Consider the following 18,227-nt stretch of genomic DNA (forward strand, 5'->3'; position numbering starts at 1 on the left):
CATAGAAATGAACTGGTATGAGCAGAGGGATATGGCACAGAACGAAAAATCTTTGGGTAAACTTCTGTCCATTCAGCTGCGATTGACAGATTACAACCTTTGAGATTGGGCCAGCTGACAATGGTACTGGAGCAACAAAAGAATGTAGACTCTTTTGAAGGGACCTTGATGCTCTACAAGTGTCCTGTTCTTCAAAGTCTGTTTATTCCCCCCTGGATTAACAAACTGGCACCATACCTGATATTGTGGAGTATAAGAAATGCTAGAAAGAGGGTCTTTGAGGTTGCAACACAGGCTTGTGTTTTGGAAATGGTCATGGGCATTGTGAAGCAGATTTGTTGGATGCCTGCATGGAGACCCCGTGGGGCCATGAGGATGAACCATGGGTTGCAGTGGAGTCCCAGTGGAGATGCCAGGACCATGGGATGGCTGCCAAGGAGCTGCCGGCCCCGATGAAGTTTTCCAGGACTGTGAGTAGCCTAGCTGGAGGGGTGGAATTGGAATTCCAGAGACTTGTTGCTGGTTAGAATTATTGGACTTGGAGATTTGTCACTGGCTAGAGTTGTTGGACATGAAGCTACAGAGTTTGTTGTTTGCCCTGGTTGTTTTAAATCTTGTATTGGTTGAATATTTCTTTGCTATGCCCAATGCCATCTTTTGCAGTGTGAATGTTTATTCTGTACCATTATGGGTTTGGGGGGAATTTTTTGGTAATATGGCTCAGTTAAAAGATCTTGGATTATGGGAAACTTTGAACATCATTAAGATTGATTAAAAACTATGGGGACTTTTAAAGATGGCCTGAATGCATTGCACTTTACTTCATGGATGGTTAACATTTTATGGGGCAAGGGACCGAATGTGGTGGCTTGACTGAGGTATCCCCCATAAACATAGGTGTTCTGAGTGCTAGGTTCCCAGCTGATGGAGATTTGGGAATTAATGCTTCCTGGAGTGAGTGTATTGTTGGAGGTGAGCTTATGGGTGTTATAGCCAGTTTCCCATGCCAGTGTTTGGCACACTCTCCTGTTCCTGTGTCCATGTTATGTGGGCCAGGGGATGATGTCCACCCTCTGCTCATGCCATAATTTTCCCTGCCATCATGGAGCTTCCCCTCAAGCCTGTAAGCCAAAATAAACCTCTTTTTCCCACAAGTTGCTCTTGGTTGGGTGATTTCTACCAGCAACATGAACTTGACTGCAACAGCATCATAAACCCTGAACGGCCACTGATATACCCAAGTGGAACCAGCATCTTTTTAGGTTCTGTTGTATTATCAGTCTTTACTTTCACTTTATTTGTTGCAAATAGCCCAAGGCCTCACACCTGAGAGACAAGTGCTTACTACTAACAGAGCAATATTCCTGTTTCTCATAGGGATTGAACTTGAATCATTCTACCTAAGCCTCCCCAGTAGCTGGGATTATAGGACTGCACCACCTGGACTTAATGTTTTTTTCACATTTTTCATTTAGTAAAACTTTTTTATTCTATAAAACAAGGTTCTAGGTCTATCTATAATAGATAATAAGGCTAATGCTTCAAGACTAAGTATTCTAAACTTGATCTGTGGAATTTGCCATCAAAGGGTATGTGAGATATGATCACAGATTTCTCTTTTGCATTTTTTGGTAGTATGGAGAAAATTTTAATTCATACAAATAAATAAATTTCCGGTGATTAAAGTTTTGCACATGTTACTGTGATGGCTTATGTTGAATGCCAACTTCACAAGATCTAGAATCACCTAGGTGAAAGACCCTGGGGCAGGTCTTCATGAGAGTTTGCAGACTAATTTAATTGAAGTGAGAGCACCCTAAGTGTGGAAGACCCATTCTGGTTCTAGTCCTGCTCTGAATAAGAAGGAGAAAATATCATGAGTCCCAGTGGTCATCAGTCTCTCCTTCCTGACTGTGGATTCAATGTGACTTGCTGTCTCATACTGCTGCTACCATACCTTCCCTTCATGGAGGCCTGTAGCCTCACACTGTGAGCAAATACTGTGATATGATACTACCTCAGACCTATTGTGCCACTATCTCCATTAGAGCAAAGTTCTGTAAAAACACTGAGCCAAACAATAGAAATTTACCCATTCATAGTAAGACCTGAGTGATGCTCTACGATTTATGGATGAAAGTATCCCATTTATGTGAGACAATCTAAATTCTGTACATTTCCTGGTGAACCCTAACATTCCCAACTGATGTGCCACCTCCATGATGCCAAGAAAAATCAACTTCTTGCAAGGTACAGAAACGTATTGAGCATTGTGAGCTCCAGACACTGGACCAGAACTCTCTCATGAAATCAGAGCCCCTCTGTAGATTGCAAGGTTGCTCTCCATTCTTGTGGAGCACTTCTAGGCCACTGAGTTAAATGGGTTGATTAGGGAAGTTTGAGTCTATCCTCTTTCATCACAATTCCCCACATCAGGCTAGCAGAGTTTTCTCCCTTTATGATTGTTTTAGAACATATTGTTTCATTATTTGAAGCTGAAGAGGGATTCTCTTTGGTTCTATGTTTGTTCTTTTAAAGATTTATTTATTAATTTATTAGGGACAGAGGGAAGGGGGAAAGAAAGAGAGAGAGAATGGGCATGCCAGGACCTCCAGCCACTGCAGATACTCCAGACGCATGCATCACCATGTGCATCTGGTTTACATGGGACCTGGGAATTGAACCTGAGTCCTTAGGCTTTCAGGCACACACTTTAACCACTAAGCCATCTCTCCAGCCCTGCATTTATTGTTTTTTGTTGTTCTTTTGTTTTCGTGTGTGGTACGCATGCATGCCTATGTATGTGTGTGTTAGTGTGGCCATATGTACGGCCAGAGGACAGCTTTGAGTATCGTCTGGTCTGTCCTCTTGCTTTGGAGTCAGGGTGACTCTTTGGCCTGGAGCTCACTGATCAGGCTAAATTGGCTGGCCAGCAAGCTCCAGGGTTCCACTTATTTCTGCCTCCCAAGCACTGGGATTCCAGCAGGTGCCACCCTGTTTGGCATTTACATGGTAATGGGAAGAGAACCCATCTCCTCATGCTTACATAGCAGGGTCTTGTTCCCATTGATCTATGTGATCAGTCCAGAGTTTGGTTTTCTTGTGGATGACTTTGAGTCACTCTGATAAATCCTTGAGTCTGCATGTTCTATGTTTTGCAGACCTGGCATTTCAAAGGCCCTGAGAACTGCACTGATTACAACTTAAGGTTTTCAGTGGAGTGGAAGGACACCATCCTACATGGTAGGGTCCCCCTTGGGTCCCAGCAATGTTCTCCCCAGTGTTCTCCTCCCCATGACTTTCCTCTCCAGACTGTCCTCCCCAGGACAGTTCCTCCAATCACTCTTTTAGGATTACTGATGAGCACTAAAGGGTCACTGGACCACCACTGTGTGTTATATCCTCTGCAACAAGCCAAAACTAACTCTGTAAAGCAGACCCTGAAAAATTTAGAAAACTGACTTGTGACCCTCTTTTTTCTTTTCATTTTTTTTTTTTAATGTTTGCATCTGCTGTGATGACAACACATTTCAATTACAATGAGGACCTAACTCTAGAGGTGAAATGGGATCCTGGAAATTATTAGAATGGAGAGGGGTAGAATTGGGTTTTAAAAGCTTTCAGAAAAGCTATCTGACCAAAACAAGATCAATATAGTTGGCTGCTAATTAGAGCAAACAGACACAGGAAGGCAACCTGTCGAGTTTTTAATAAATGGGCTTCATTGACTAACATCCATACGTCAGCTTGCATTTTGAGGGCGATTGAAATGTTTTGTTCTTTCGTCTCTATAAAAACATATAGAAACTGGCCTTCAATGGCATGGGGAGGGAACCAGAACTCTTAAAAATAAAAGCATGAGGAGTGAAGGTATCCCAATTCATTTTTATAAACCATTTGAGAGGCTTGTCAATAGAGGTTCCTTTCACTGGACTCTGTGATGGGGGATGGGCAAGGTGGGAATTCAGCAGGAAGAAGTCATTTCATTATGTTTTTAAATAAATATTTTTGTGCTGTTTATCCTTTAACAAGTGACTTTCTGTAGCTGTGCTTATGTGGATGCATTTGCAAGGTGGGATGGACATCTAACAGCATATCTGTCTGAATTATTTCAATAGGACAGACACGCCGGAGCACGGTTTACCACTTGTTAATTCTTTAGACATAGGATGTTTTTCTCTTAACTTTTACAAGTGACTTTTGAAATTTACGCAGATCAATAGAGGACTGTAATGAATGGTGATCATTAAGAGTTTATTACCAAATTGGTCTTTGTTCCAGAGGAGCAGAGGCCTAACCTTTCAGTTTTACTCTCAGAGGTAGTGAGGGAGGCAGGAGTGTGAATGCCTCTTCTCCTTTAGGTCGTGAGTGAGCTCACCGGGTCATGGGGTTTTATCTATAAAGAGAGTCTGTGCTGTAAACTTTATGGTCACCATGAGAACGGACTCCTGCAAAACTCCCACAGTGGTTGGTGCCCAGCAGGTCCCGTTGACCATGCCTGCTGTCATGCTGTGTGAATGCTGTCCTAGTCTGGCATCTCCTGTTTCCGCTTCTTTTTCCCAGCTGGTCCCATCCTCCAAGAAGGGAAGGTGTCTAGGATGAAGAGACTTTCTATAGCCCAGTTCCAACATGATATATACTTATCTTTGCTGTTATCTAATAAAAATAAGGCCTGGACAGATGGCTTCGTAGTTAAGGTGCTTGTCTGCAAAGCTTAAGGGCCCAGGTTCAGTCTTTTTCCAGATCCCAAGTAAGCTAGACACACAAAGGTTAGGCAAGCTCAAGGTCACACATGCCCACTAGGTGGCACAAGTGTCAGAAGTTCAAGTGCAGAGGCTGAGGCCCTGGAAATCCAATTCTCTCTCCCTCTCTTCCCACCCCATCTCTCTCTATATATCTTAAAGAAAATGCTAGCTAGCTAGATTCAAGATTGATGGATACATAGATGGTAGGTATACACAAATGAAACTCAGTCACACAATGTGTAAAGAAGTTCCAGTCGGTGACTTACTACATATGCATATTATACATATGGTGCCTTCACATTTTATCACCGTTGACACCGTAGCTGCTGTAGGTGTGTAAGTGTCCGCTATGGTTTTCACACAACAAACTTTTCCAAAGAAACATTGCTCAGAATTCCTGATGTTATGCGACATATGACTTCCAGTCTAACTGTTAAAAAATGAGTAGGGTAGAAATATTTTATGATGAATGTTCTGTCCCCACAGGTAAGCACTAAAAACAGACACAATATAACTCTATTTCTTGCCTTTATTCCTTCTGTGTAGCAACAATGATAACAGCAGCACAAGACACACCTTTTACTTTCCACATTTCTTCTTTTACTTGCTTTTGTAACATCCACTGAAGTCGTTCCAAGTAGGTGACCCTCTTTATCTTAATTGACCTATACCATTACAAAATATGGATGTGTTATCATGTTTCACCTCCAAATTTGTTCATGTTAATTTTAAATAATATTTTTCTCACATGTAGGTAAATAGTTATGGGGCAATATTCCAAGAAAGGGAATTGTAAAAGAAGGCAGGCTTAAAGTCTATGCTGTGGAAAAGTCTCAATGTTGATGCTGGTAGCCTTCACACAGGGTGTGAAAAGAAAGTAGTGTACCATGGAAACACTGGCAAACACCAGAGGAGGAAGGAAAGAAGAAGACATATTCAGAAACTAAACAATATAAAGAGAGAATAAATGCAAATTAAGAAAAATAGAACAATAGAGTTCTGCAGGTTGGAGGAATCACCTATTTTTTTTTAACATTTTTATTTATTGGCAACTTTCACAAATATATATGCCGGTCATAACCACCTTACCACCCTACTTTCCTCCCCTAAGTGGCCACTCCTCTGAACCTTTCCTTCTTTCCAGTTAGTCCCTCTTCTCTTTTGATGCCATCATTTTTCCCTGCTATTATGCAGGTCTTGTGTAGGTAGCATCAGCCACTGTGGCATCATGAATATGAAAGCTACTTTGTATTTGGATAACCATCATTGTAAGCTCTCTTCCTCTTCTTTTGGTTCTTACATTCTTTCTGCCCCCTAAATTCTGTTAGGGGAGGAGAATTTGGTTAATAGATGAAGCCTATGTACACTAAAATGTACTAACTGAAATGTCAAGGTACAGGCACAAAAAGAAGGAAAATAATTCAGTTATCCAGGCTATATATGTGCAAGTGGCTGCCAGGATTTTACTAGTGGGATATGAAATGTACTTTGCAAAGCTCTTGTATTGAAAGGTTAGTCCCCCACTGATGGCCCTATTTGGGGATGTTCTTAAGAGTTTGAGAGGTATGCTTAGCTGGAGCAATTTAGGTCACTAGAGCCTTGTTCTTGGAGGTTGTAACTTCTCCTGCCCTTCTCCCCCTCTGCTTCCTAGTTGCCAGGGTCTGATCTACTCCACCACACCTTCCCATTCATGATGAACTGGAAACTCAGAAGAAAGAGCATAGATATATATATTTCTTCCCTTAGGTAATGAATGCTAACACAGGGAGCATAGTGCTGGATGAGCTGACTGGAAAAACAGAGGTGCTCCCAGGTGATAAGGGATTTAAAAACAGAATCTCTTGGGACTGAACCAGAAGCCAGTGCAGGCCCAGATATGGCAACCCTTTTTATAGAAAGGGTGACTATATGCAAAAGAGAGTGCTGGTGAGGCTTTTGTTATGTTGTTGTGACTTGATCAAGGTTCCTATTCAAGAAATCCAGAATGCACCAGAGAAAATGATGAGAATAAAATGATCAAGATTAATTATATAAATGTATAAAAATTAAAATTAAATTAATGACTAAAGAAAATTTTTGTTGCAAAAAAATATTATGACAATGTATTTCTTTTTGAGAAAGACATTAATGCTTTGAGCAACAAATAAAACATGGTATCACTAACCCCAAGGTGGGAACTAAAATCTTACTCATTACATGTTATCTCCCTTAAATTCAAATTATAAAGACACGAATTTTTTTTGTCTTATTAAATATTTTATTTATTTACTTATTAGAGAGAGATAGAAAGATACAGATAAAGAGAGAATGGGCACCCAGGGTCTGTAGCCACTGTAAACGAATTCCAGATGCATATGCCACCTGTGCATCTGGCTTACATGGGTACTGGGGAATCGAATCTGACTCCTTAAGCTTCACAGACAAACACCTTACCTGCTAAGCCATCTTTCCAGCCCTGTATATTATTTTTCTATTTCTACTTCTAAGTCCAGTAGATTCTAACAGTAAAGTCTAGAAGACTTTTGACAATTTTAATCCTTTCTTTGAGCACATACCTTCTAATATTTCAAACTAAATTTACCCAATATTATATTTATTTTTCCAATATACTAATTTGCTGCATTAACAAACAAAATGTTAAAAATGCTTATAAACCTTAAAATCCCCAAAATTAAGATTTAAATTTAATAATCTTCACTGAAACATAAGGATTTAATGTCTGCATTAGTTAGCTCACATCTTTTAAACTGAAATTTATAAGAACGACACTAAAATAGACCAATGGCCTTAAAATTATAAATGTGTGGCTGGAAAGATGACTCAGTGGTAAAGAAAGCCTTCTAAATAAGCAGGAGAGTCTCTCTGGGCTGATACCAAGTTTGAATCCTAGAACCATATAAAAAACTGATCATGGCCATGCTCGTCTGTAACTCCAGTTCACTAGGGATGGAGACTGGAGGATTGGAGGTACTCACTGATGGACAGCAGCTCCAGCTTGACAGAAAGAGCTTGACAGAAAGATCTTATCTCACAGAAGTAAAAATTTGGAAGTGATATAAGGGAAGAACATCAAACACTTCCCTCTGGACCCTGCGTGCATGAGCATGGGTCACATGTCTGCACACACACCTGCACATATCATATCTCATACACACTCACACATTCATTCACCACACCACAAACATACTCTTCACACACATACCACACATGATGTCACAGGCATGTTTCACACACCCAGGCACACACTTGCTTGCAAAACAAATTATAAATATTTTGAAAGTGCTATTTTCACCTTACTATATGGGAAAAGAACTATGGCAAAACAATTAAAAATATTTATATCTAGTAGAAGAATTTTCCAAAAAGGAAATACAAACACATATCCTTTGTTCAGCAGAAAACATATGAAATATAAAAGTTAACAATGAAATTAATGACAGTAAGCCTTATTGATTTAGTAGAATCCTAAGGCCATGAGTAAGGTTATTCCCAAGAATAACGGTTGGTTTGTGTGGTATGTGTATGTGTGTTTGTGTGTGTATGTGTTTGTGTGACTCTAGGAATATGTAGTGATCAGAGGACAACCTCAAGTGTCAGTTCTGGCCTTCCTCCTTGTTCTAGACTGGCTCCATTGTTGTTTGTTGATAAGTGTTTGTGTCCTCCAATTTTAAATAGATTCTAACTAGACTATGCATTTCTGGGGATTCTCCTGTCTCCCATCTCACTACAGGCATGCTAGGATTATAAACACAAGCTGCTGCATCCTGCTTTAACTAGATTAGGGAATCCAAACTCAGGCCCTCACTTTTATACAACAAATGCTTTTACCACTCCAGTAATCCCCCCAGCTCAACACTGGATCCTGATCGTATTCTCATCCATTGTAAATATGCTCCTTTAGAAATATGCTTATTTCTTTTCTATTCATCAATTTAATTTTATTTCCAGAAAGAAACAAATTCCCTCACAAGGAAGCTTCTTGCTCAGAGAGACTAGATTTGGGGCCATATTTTCTCTTTCAGCATCATATTCTTTTCTTCACCTAAAAATATTAACATCATGTCTTCTGTTTGGTTATTTTAAATGTTGATGCTAAGTTTAGAGAGTTTGTAAACATGATTAGCTTGTTAAATGATGGCGATCAGGATGTGATGCTTATTGGGGGCCTTGGTGATCCACATCACTCCTGGGGAATAAGTTCTCACTCCAGTGCTCCATGGCATAGATTATGGGTTATCACTGAAGGCATTCAGAGAAAAACTGAAAATAGGACTAGGGTTTTCATCTACTTATTAGTCACTGAGGAATTGGAGTTATGCTATTTCATTTGATTCCAGAATTTTTATGTATTTGTGAAATTAAAGATCTCTTAATTTCACTTTAAGTGATATACCAAAGTAAAGACTGCAAGAGAAGAGAAAGACCTTCCAGTTGAGGATCTGGACATCGATAAGAATGCTCTAGCTTCCTTCTCTACTGTTGAAGGTTATGGGGCAACAATATTATAAAGTTAGCATTGAATGCACATTGGCTGGAAGATGTTCTTGGCAGGAAAGTATACCTATCAAGTTGGAAGATGGAAAATAATAAACCTATAATTGAAGGGAAATGTATGGACTCAAATTTAAACTTGGGAGTGAAATGGGATGGGATCATAGCGCATTCACTAAAGTATATGCTTGACAAGCATGATAAACTAATTTCAATCATCAGAACCCATCTAAAGAACACTGAGTGTGATAAAGATGCTTCACTTAGTGTTTAACACTTCTCTGCCGTGTCTCAGCAGTTAAGTGAATTTTGAGTTACCCCAGCGATAACCACCATCTAAAAAGACTGAGGCTCAGTGACCTTGGTAGAAGCAGTGGCATAAAGAATATAAGAGTCAAAGGAAGAGTTAGAGTGCTTACAATACTGTCTTCTACACAGAAAATGACTTTGATATTCATGACTTAGCTGTAGCTGACTCTACTACACAAAACCTGTGCAATAGGATGAAAAAATGAAGATGAGATTCAGTAGAGGGGAATTTGGGAAGAGGAAAAGGCAGGGTGATGGAAAGGAATTATGATCATGTTATGTTGTCTATATTTACAGAAATTGCTAATAAAAAGTTTAAAAGAATGCTGTGTATGGTGGCATCTACTTGAAATGCCACCTCTAGGGAGGCAGAGATAGGCAGGTCCCTGGAGCTTATTAGTATAACTGGGGCATCCCACGCAAGTGAAAGATTCTATCTCAAAAATGGTAGATGACACCTGGGGAACAAGGTTTTCCTCTGACCTCCACATAAACAGATGTACCTGCAAACACATGTTTGAATACTGTGAAGTCCAGGCTCTAGCAGCCTTGGTTCTGACTTCACGATGTTTTGTTTGTGTTATGTTGTGACTTGATGTTCCCATTGATAACAAGAAATATTGGCAAGAAACTAAATATTGGCAAGAAACTATCTCAAAAATAGCAGAAAAATGCTGGGCTTGGTGGCGCACACCTTTAATTCCAGTTCTTGGGAGGCAGAGGTAGGAGGATCACAGTGAGTTCAAGGCCAGTCTGAAACTACATAGTGAATTCCATGTCAGCCTGAGCTAAAGTGAGACCCTACCTTTGAAAACCAAAAAAAAAAAAAAAAAAAAAATCAGGAAATCTGTACAGAATAAGACATGTAGAAGGTACAGGAACAATAAAAATTAGAACAGAAAAACATTCTCACATTCATTAGTGTTTTTGGCTTTTTATTTGTTTGTTTTTGTTTTGTTTATTTAAGAATAGGATATGTTTTTATAAAATGTTAAGATTCCAGTACTTCAAAACAATAGAATCCAAAAGCCAGCCAGTCTGAGTAAACACTGATCACCTTGGAAAGATTTTGGTTTCTCTCACAGAACCTAATGTAGATTGAAATAGCCCTCAGGATATCTGAATATACAAGCAATCCTGAGAATAGGAACTGAACCAAACACACAGATTTCCTTAAGGCTCTCCATCTCTCCTTGCTACCACATGCTATAGGTCTAGAATTTGTTCTTTGTTGCTTTCATGAGAAATAAGCATTTTTCTCATGACAAAAAAAGTGGTCACAGCTGGTATTAGAACTATTTTTGTGTGTATTTGTGCAATGTGGGGTGTGGATGTGGGCACACATGTGTATGCAGGTGGTGTGTGTGTGTTTGCATGTGGAGACAATAGATTAGCATTAGGCATCTTCCTGATTTGCTCTTCAGTTTATGCTTTTTAAACAGGATCTCTCAGTGAACCTAGAGCTCAGCAATTTGGCTAGATTAACTAGCTGGAAATACCCAAAGATCCCTGTTTCTACCTCCATGGTGCCAAGATTACACAATTCAGGACCATAGCTGGCTTTTATGTAGGTGTGAAGAATCCAGTAAGATTCTTCTGGCACTAAACAAGCTAACTGTGTGGGGATTGACTCTCTTCCAGATTCAAGCCAGGTGTTTCCATGTTTTGTACCAACATCATATGGTGTCTTCAGCAGTAGGATCTTACCATTAACCTTTGGTGGGTAATCAAATGCTCTGACAGAAATTAATCTTCTTTTGGGAAACCTTGTAGGTCTGTCTAGTCAACAGCTCATTGTGGATGTTAACCACATGCTGGTACTGGGAGTTATCGGCCAGCACCAAGGGAGAAGAAGGAAAAAATATATATAGGTAATATAAAAGAGGAAAAAAAAAGGAGAGAGAAAGGAGAAAGAGACAGAGAAACAGGAGAAGGTTAAGGTTAGTTTTCATCATGCCCTTACAGAGCCCTTTGATTAAAGTGTTTCCTCTAAGGACCTGATGAAGATTCAACCTTTTAGTCTGTCTTTCATGATATAGGATTATATGGTGCCATCTCCACTTTGTGTCTAGTTTTGTCCCCCTTACATTCCCCTCCTGCCCAACTCTCCATATTGTCCTGTCCTTGAGATGCCTATTAGTATGTCAGGATCTCGGGCAGATTCAGATTAGAAGTCACAGATAAGTGGGACCATGCAACGATTGTCTTTTTGTGATTGGGTGAGTTTGTTGAGAATGATGTGTTCCAAGTTTGGCCACTTTTCTTCAAATTTCATTGTGTCATTTTTCCTAACTGCTGTGTACAATTCCATTGTGAAAACATACCACACCTTGATTATCCATTCGTCTAATGATGGACTTCTGGGTTGATTCTAGTTCTTAGCTATTATGAATTGAGAAGCTATCCTTATACTTGCCCAGAAACCACGTTACTTACTGAGTCATCTCTCCAGTCCAAGATTATGGAATATTTTAATTAAATTTTATTTTTTAAAGGTTATACTCTTATAACACCTTTTAACCATTCCACTGAGGGCCCTTTCCATGAGGTTATTGGTATTTGATATGGGGTCCTGAAGGCCTCAGGTAATCTCTGTTAGCCACCAAAGATAGGCTATCCTGAACTTCCTCATATTCAGAAATAGATAAAAGCTTGTGGTTATCTTGTTTTACTTAGCTTTGCATCTATTTTTTAAAAGGTAGGGTCTTGGTCTAGCCCAGGCGAACCTGACATTCACTATATAGTTACAGGGTGGCCTTAAACTCACGGGGAACATTCTACTTCTGCCTCCCTAGTGCTGGCAGCTTTCCCTTATTAAAGTGATGAGTGTTTTGCTGGAGAATGGGAACAAATATGCCATAATTTTTGGGAAATCCTAAAGCCTGCATCGTGGGATAAGATGGAGTGAAAGGGGGTAAAGAGAAGGCACCCTTGGAAGCCTCAGGAGGAGAGGAGACTGTGTCAGGAATGAAAACTCACTGAAACTGGTGCTCTTTGAGCATGGAAATCCCAAGATGCAAACTAAAAGAAATGTTTAGACAGAGGACACAGGAAACTATGCTAGCTTCATAGGCTGGCCCACAGGAATAGCCTACAGGGAGAATTCCTGACTTGTATTTTGTTGAAGAGACACTGATGATCAATTCATGTAAATTCTTCTCAGCATAGAATTGGCAGGGATTGTAGTCCAGCTCACAGTGAAAGCCAGCTTCCTTTAGTCTCCTTGTCTCCATGGCAGTCTGGAGGATGGATGGAAATCACAAGGAAGAATGTGGGGCAAAATTGTTTGGTTGCTTATGGTGAACACATTGCACAGTCAACTTCCTGCTTTATTTGTTTGGTCAGTGGGTTGGTGGTTATGTTTTCAAGTCCCTCCTGTAAGCCATAGCTAGGTAGCAAGTTATCAACGGATTTTCTCGTTCAGAAACCTGGTCAGCACAACTGAGCATTTGCTGTGCTGGGCAGAAAATTTCTAATAATACTTCTGAACATATGCAGGAATATTAGTTTCTGGGCTTTGAAACAGTCTTGCTGGAGGGCTTCCTACCTATTGAGGACATTTAGAGTAAATCATCTGCATTTTGCTGGCTTCAGATTTTCAGTGGCTTGACAATGAGCCCATTTGTACTGTTATATCACTTTTATAACTTCATTACTTGTGCCTTGTCGTTTTATGAATTTGTAGACTTCTAAATCTGTGGTCCATTAGACTCACTGCAGAGAATTTTGTGCATAGTTTCCTGTTTTTTAATCTTAATTTTATTTACTCCACTATTTGAACATTTAGCAGGTTATGCCTTCCTGGCAACACTGCAGAGGTTTCAAGCCATGAATATGACAGCTGCACATTGACATTGTGTGAGTGGTGAGCTGGGGTGTGAACTCACATGTGGGTGTCACAATTACTACTGAAAAGAATGAACACTGCCAGAACTACCATTACCTTGTGGCTTCTAATTTATTTCCTTCTAACATTTTTGAAGTTTATAGTATTTTAGTTTGTTGTGAACATTCTTCCTATCTTGAATTTTATTTTGATCTATACCTAGTCAGCCATGGTCTTTTGTGTTCACATCATTTTTGGTAGTTATATTAGCTCACAGTGTTGTGAACAACATATTTGCTTATAATAGTCTAATATTTGACAGTGACCTTGATTCACCATTATGACTAAAACCATTGGGGATTGCAGTGATTGCCAGATATAGTGTTCATGTTTTGAACACAGTACCTGTGATAGCACTATCTATTGCTGTTTTCAATTACATGAACGCTTTTTTGAGAATTTTTATTGCATGTGGTGAAATATTTCTTATAATAGTCATACTGTTTTGATAGTAACTAGTAAAGATCTTTTAATGAGGATAACATTGCACTTTAAAATATGATAGCATTTCCTTGTATGTAAAGTGAAGGGGCATCATTTTTTAAACTTCCTATTGTGTCTATGTAAGTTAAAATGGTTTCCAGGCCCTCTCCCAAGGAGAAGCATACAGAAAGTGACTTTCATTACCTATTTTTTAAATCTTTCTTTAATACTGCAAAACTTTAAGATATAAAATGACTATATTGGGCTACAGAGATGGCTAAGTGGTTGAAGGCACTTCATTGCAAATCCTGATGGCCCAGATTCAGAGTCTGTGGTTTGTTTGCAGTGGCAGGAAGCTTTGACATGCTCATTTTCTCTCATTCTCTCTCTCTCTCTCTTTCTCAAATAAATATATACAAAACAAAGAAAAGAATAAAATGATATGTATACATTTTGTGACATGATTAATGAGACACTTTATAGATTCTGACTACTTCAATTTAAGTTGAAATTAGTAAGCATTGTCCAACAAGGGGATCTTTAATTAAGATGCTTAATTCAGCTGTGAGCTTCCTGTCATCCAGGGCCATGACCTCACTTACATGGCTATATTATTTTCATATTTTTTAAGTCTGATAGATGTAGAAGTCTGGCAGACCAGTGTTTAAGGGCTTTTCCATACACCTAGATATAGGACATCTTCACTTTCATTACTTCAAATGATTTGGTGTATTTTGTTTGCTTTTGTATTGTCTCCCAATAGGTGTTTGCCAAACTACTGTGAACATGGAGGTGACTGCTCCCAATCTTGGACTTCCTTCTCCTGCAACTGCAGTGCCACAGGTTACAAGGGCGCCACCTGCCATGACTGTGAGTGGATATGCAGCTTGCCCACAGTGGTATGGGGATAATTCCATGGATGTAGTGTTAGGATTCATAGTTTTCCCAGAGGGATGGGTGGGCATAACTCCGGAGATATAGCGTTAGGAGAGAGACTATTAAGAATATGGTACATTCTTTAAAAAAAGATATTCAACATGAATATAATGACAGGATGTTATACACTAAACACTAATGCAGGGGAGGGAAGTGCATGGATATGTTCATGGAGCTTATGGAAATGAGATAAGGGGAGTGAAGTAGAAGAAAGAACAGATGCTGTATATGTTTTGCTGTGGGGTGGCTATGAAGTATATTACATTGCTTTCATGGTCTCAGCCATTCTGCTATAATAAACAACTAATGCATCACTGGTGTAAGTGTCAAGTGGCCCTAATACGATACATAACATGTCCAACACACACATCATGGCAGAGGTCTCATATTCTGAATTTTGTCATAGAAGAGTGTAGAAATTACTTGGAAAAGTAGCATAGGAACATCTGTTGTACCTTCCACAGGATTCTACTACAAAATGGCCAGCATTATTATTTTACAAATTCCACTTGTTAGATGACATCATAGTGTCACCCTCCCCCCGATAGAAGTTGAAGTGCAGGCTGACCCTGCCATATGGGACATCAGATCAAGAGCATTAGTGATGTGTGTACTGACTTGCTAATCCTTGTCATTTGGGAGTCTTCATATTGAAGCTTTAGTCTGATCCTGTCTCAGCTCTATGACAGGAAAACAAAAGAAAATGGTTTTTGGAGCAAAAGTACAAATGGAGACATGACACATAATGTTCTTATGTCATAAGTTAGACTCTGTAAGTAAAGTGGCTGGAGACACTGCAGTGAAGGGGATGATGAGACAGGAGGGGGACGTGAGGAAGGCTGGAGAATTTAAAAATGAGTGTTATACCTAATTTCCTGCAAATTAAATAATATTTTTCTTTATGGCTAAAATTCATGTACATCCGCCATATTTTATTACCTATCTTAGCTATGGAAAATAAAAGAATTTCTGTGAAATATTGACTTGGAGTCCTTTAAGTAAATACCCAAGGAAGATATAGCTGGGTCGTATACTAGGTCTGTTTTTCATTATTTTTTCTTCAAAATAAAGTTTTCCTCATTAGTGGTAATAGATTTTATGTAGACACATAAAATCATATATGTACTGATGATATAAAAGTAAAAGAAAAGATGTCTAGGGGATGAAGAAGAAAGAGGGAGAAAGTGGAGTAGTAAAATATAAGGAACATACATTCTACATTCAAAGGAAATTGTATATACTCATGAAAAATGCCTTAATATGAAAGAAAAAGATAACATAAGATAATATACATCAGAAAAAATATGAGAAGAAAAAAGTACAGAATAGTACTGTCCCTGAGGGACTCTTGTTCCCTATTTCACTAAGAAAACAATCTTAGTAGGTCCATCAGATATGCCAAATTCAGTGTCTGACTGTGTGATGGTTTGAATCAATTGTCTCCCAACTCATGTGTTTTGATTCTTGGTCACGAGCTCTTGGAAATATGTGAATTAGAGTCTTGCTGAAGAAGGTGTGTTGTTGCGGGGAGGGTGCTGTAACCAGCTCCTCCTTGACAGAGCTCAGCTCACTCTTCTGCTGCTGTTTTGTAGTTTCTGTGGCATAAATGATGTCCACTCTTAGCTCTGCTATCTACATCCTGTCATCAGGAGTTTCTGCTTAAGACTGTAAGCTAAAGTAAAAACTTCCCTCTTCACCACTAGCTCCTTGTGGTTGGGTGCTTTATCCCAGCACTGAGAAGGTAACTGTGACAGACTGTAAGAATAGTTGAGTTTCAGCTGATGGCACTGGCTTTAATTTTAGGGTATTTTTGTTGCAAACGTGAAATTTAACATTGGTTCAGAAGAAAGAGGGGTGATTGAAGAATCTTCTACTAAGATAGGCATCAAGTCAAGGGTGGAGTTGTTCTAAGCATCACAGTGAAACTATCACTCATGGCAAATTTGTTTTTCTTAGTTCTCACTGCTTCTGGTTTGCATCAGGGGTTCAGAAATGGACAGGGCATGTTTGTTGAGTGAAAATGAGGTTGGGCAAGAGTGGATTATGCTGATGCTCTCAGTTGTAATGACCACTCTGTGGTCCCATGGCCTCTTCTCTTCTTTGGAACACGGTATTGGACAGTGATCCCATAGAGATTTCAGTCACACCAGAGAAGATCTGCTTCAGGATAAACATGGGTAACTTTGTCAGTGCTGTCAGCTGCATGCATAAATGTAAAATTATTATTGGGTAGAACTGAAAAGGTTTCTTGGTCAGTAAAGTACGTGCCTTACAAGCATGATGACCTGAGTTTTAACCCCAGAACTCACTTTAAAATAGCTAGGCATTGAAGTATATACCTGCAGTTCCAATGCTAGAGTGACAGAGATGGGCAGATATTGGTGCTCATTGGACAGCCAGGTTAGCATATCTTAAGATTTCTAGTCCAATGAGAAATGACTGCTAAGGTCGTTCTCAGGCCTCCACATGCATGCTCACACATACACACTCTTGTTCACATATAAACACGCATTTACGTACACATATAAATCATAAAACATTGTAGGAAAGCACAATACAATATGTGGTTTAAAATCATTGAAGAAAAATTGGGAATAGTGAACATTTGAATGAGAGAGAAATTGGATTTAAAACTTGCCTAGCTATTATACCTGAATAAGTACAAAATTCATCTCTTCTGGGGTTTCTTTCCCCTCCAAGACACTATGAGGAAAAACTCATGTATTCTTGGGTTCAGTAGGATAAAATCGCATGTTTTAGTTGGGATTTGAAATAAATACCAGCTACAAATGTTTTCAAACAACATTTTCTCAAAATAACTAAAGACAACCTATATTTGTATGGAAACATTATGCAATATGCATGGGGCTACCCACAGTGTCCATTGGTGACCTTGCAAAGAACATAGGAAAAATCGAAAAGGCCATCTATTAATGGAATAAACACTGAAAACATTTGTAATAGCAGCCCAAATGAAAGCAAATCTCCAAATCACATGATAGAATTCATGTGACTTGTAAAGCTTTTTACTTTATCCAAAAGTAATTTTGCTTTTTTTTCAGTTCATCCTTATGGATGCTGTTCTCTAATTTGCTCCATCCTTCAGGCTAAAAATGGAAGGTTTCTAGGCTACAAAAACATGTCAGGTTGAAAATCAGAGGAGTGAGGTTCTGATGTTTGAAGGAATACTTGCAGAAATGATGAGCAGCGACTCAAAATGCATGGCTGAATAACACCTTCTTTAAACACTGCCTTCCTGTTCCTGTCTCTGTGAAATTGTCTAGCTTCTACCTTGGGGCTGCAACCCTGTGAAATTCTGTCCTCCATTCTAGGCACACAGCCAGAGCAAATCAGAGATCCTGGGGTGTTGATTAACATTGGGCAAGGATGCCTTATAAGCTTGTACAATTCAAGAGTCTGTCCTGAATTTGATACCT

At 39.2% G+C, this 18,227-nt stretch overlaps 1 protein-coding gene across 2 annotated transcripts in view; it reads left to right on the top strand.

Annotated features, from left to right (window-relative positions):
• Positions 1 to 18,227, top strand: part of Cntnap5 (contactin associated protein family member 5) — a 768,721-nt gene that overhangs the window by 469,022 nt on the left and 281,472 nt on the right. For both annotated transcript variants that reach the window (XM_045150560.1, XM_045150562.1), the window contains exon 11: positions 14,618 to 14,724. In XM_045150560.1, the coding sequence (XP_045006495.1) occupies positions 14,618 to 14,724 (107 nt within the window). The remainder of the gene's footprint in view (positions 1 to 14,617; positions 14,725 to 18,227) is intronic.

The sequence above is a fragment of the Jaculus jaculus genome, chromosome 5 (genome assembly GCF_020740685.1).
Source record: "Jaculus jaculus isolate mJacJac1 chromosome 5, mJacJac1.mat.Y.cur, whole genome shotgun sequence".
Classification (NCBI taxonomy): domain Eukaryota; kingdom Metazoa; phylum Chordata; class Mammalia; order Rodentia; family Dipodidae; genus Jaculus; species Jaculus jaculus.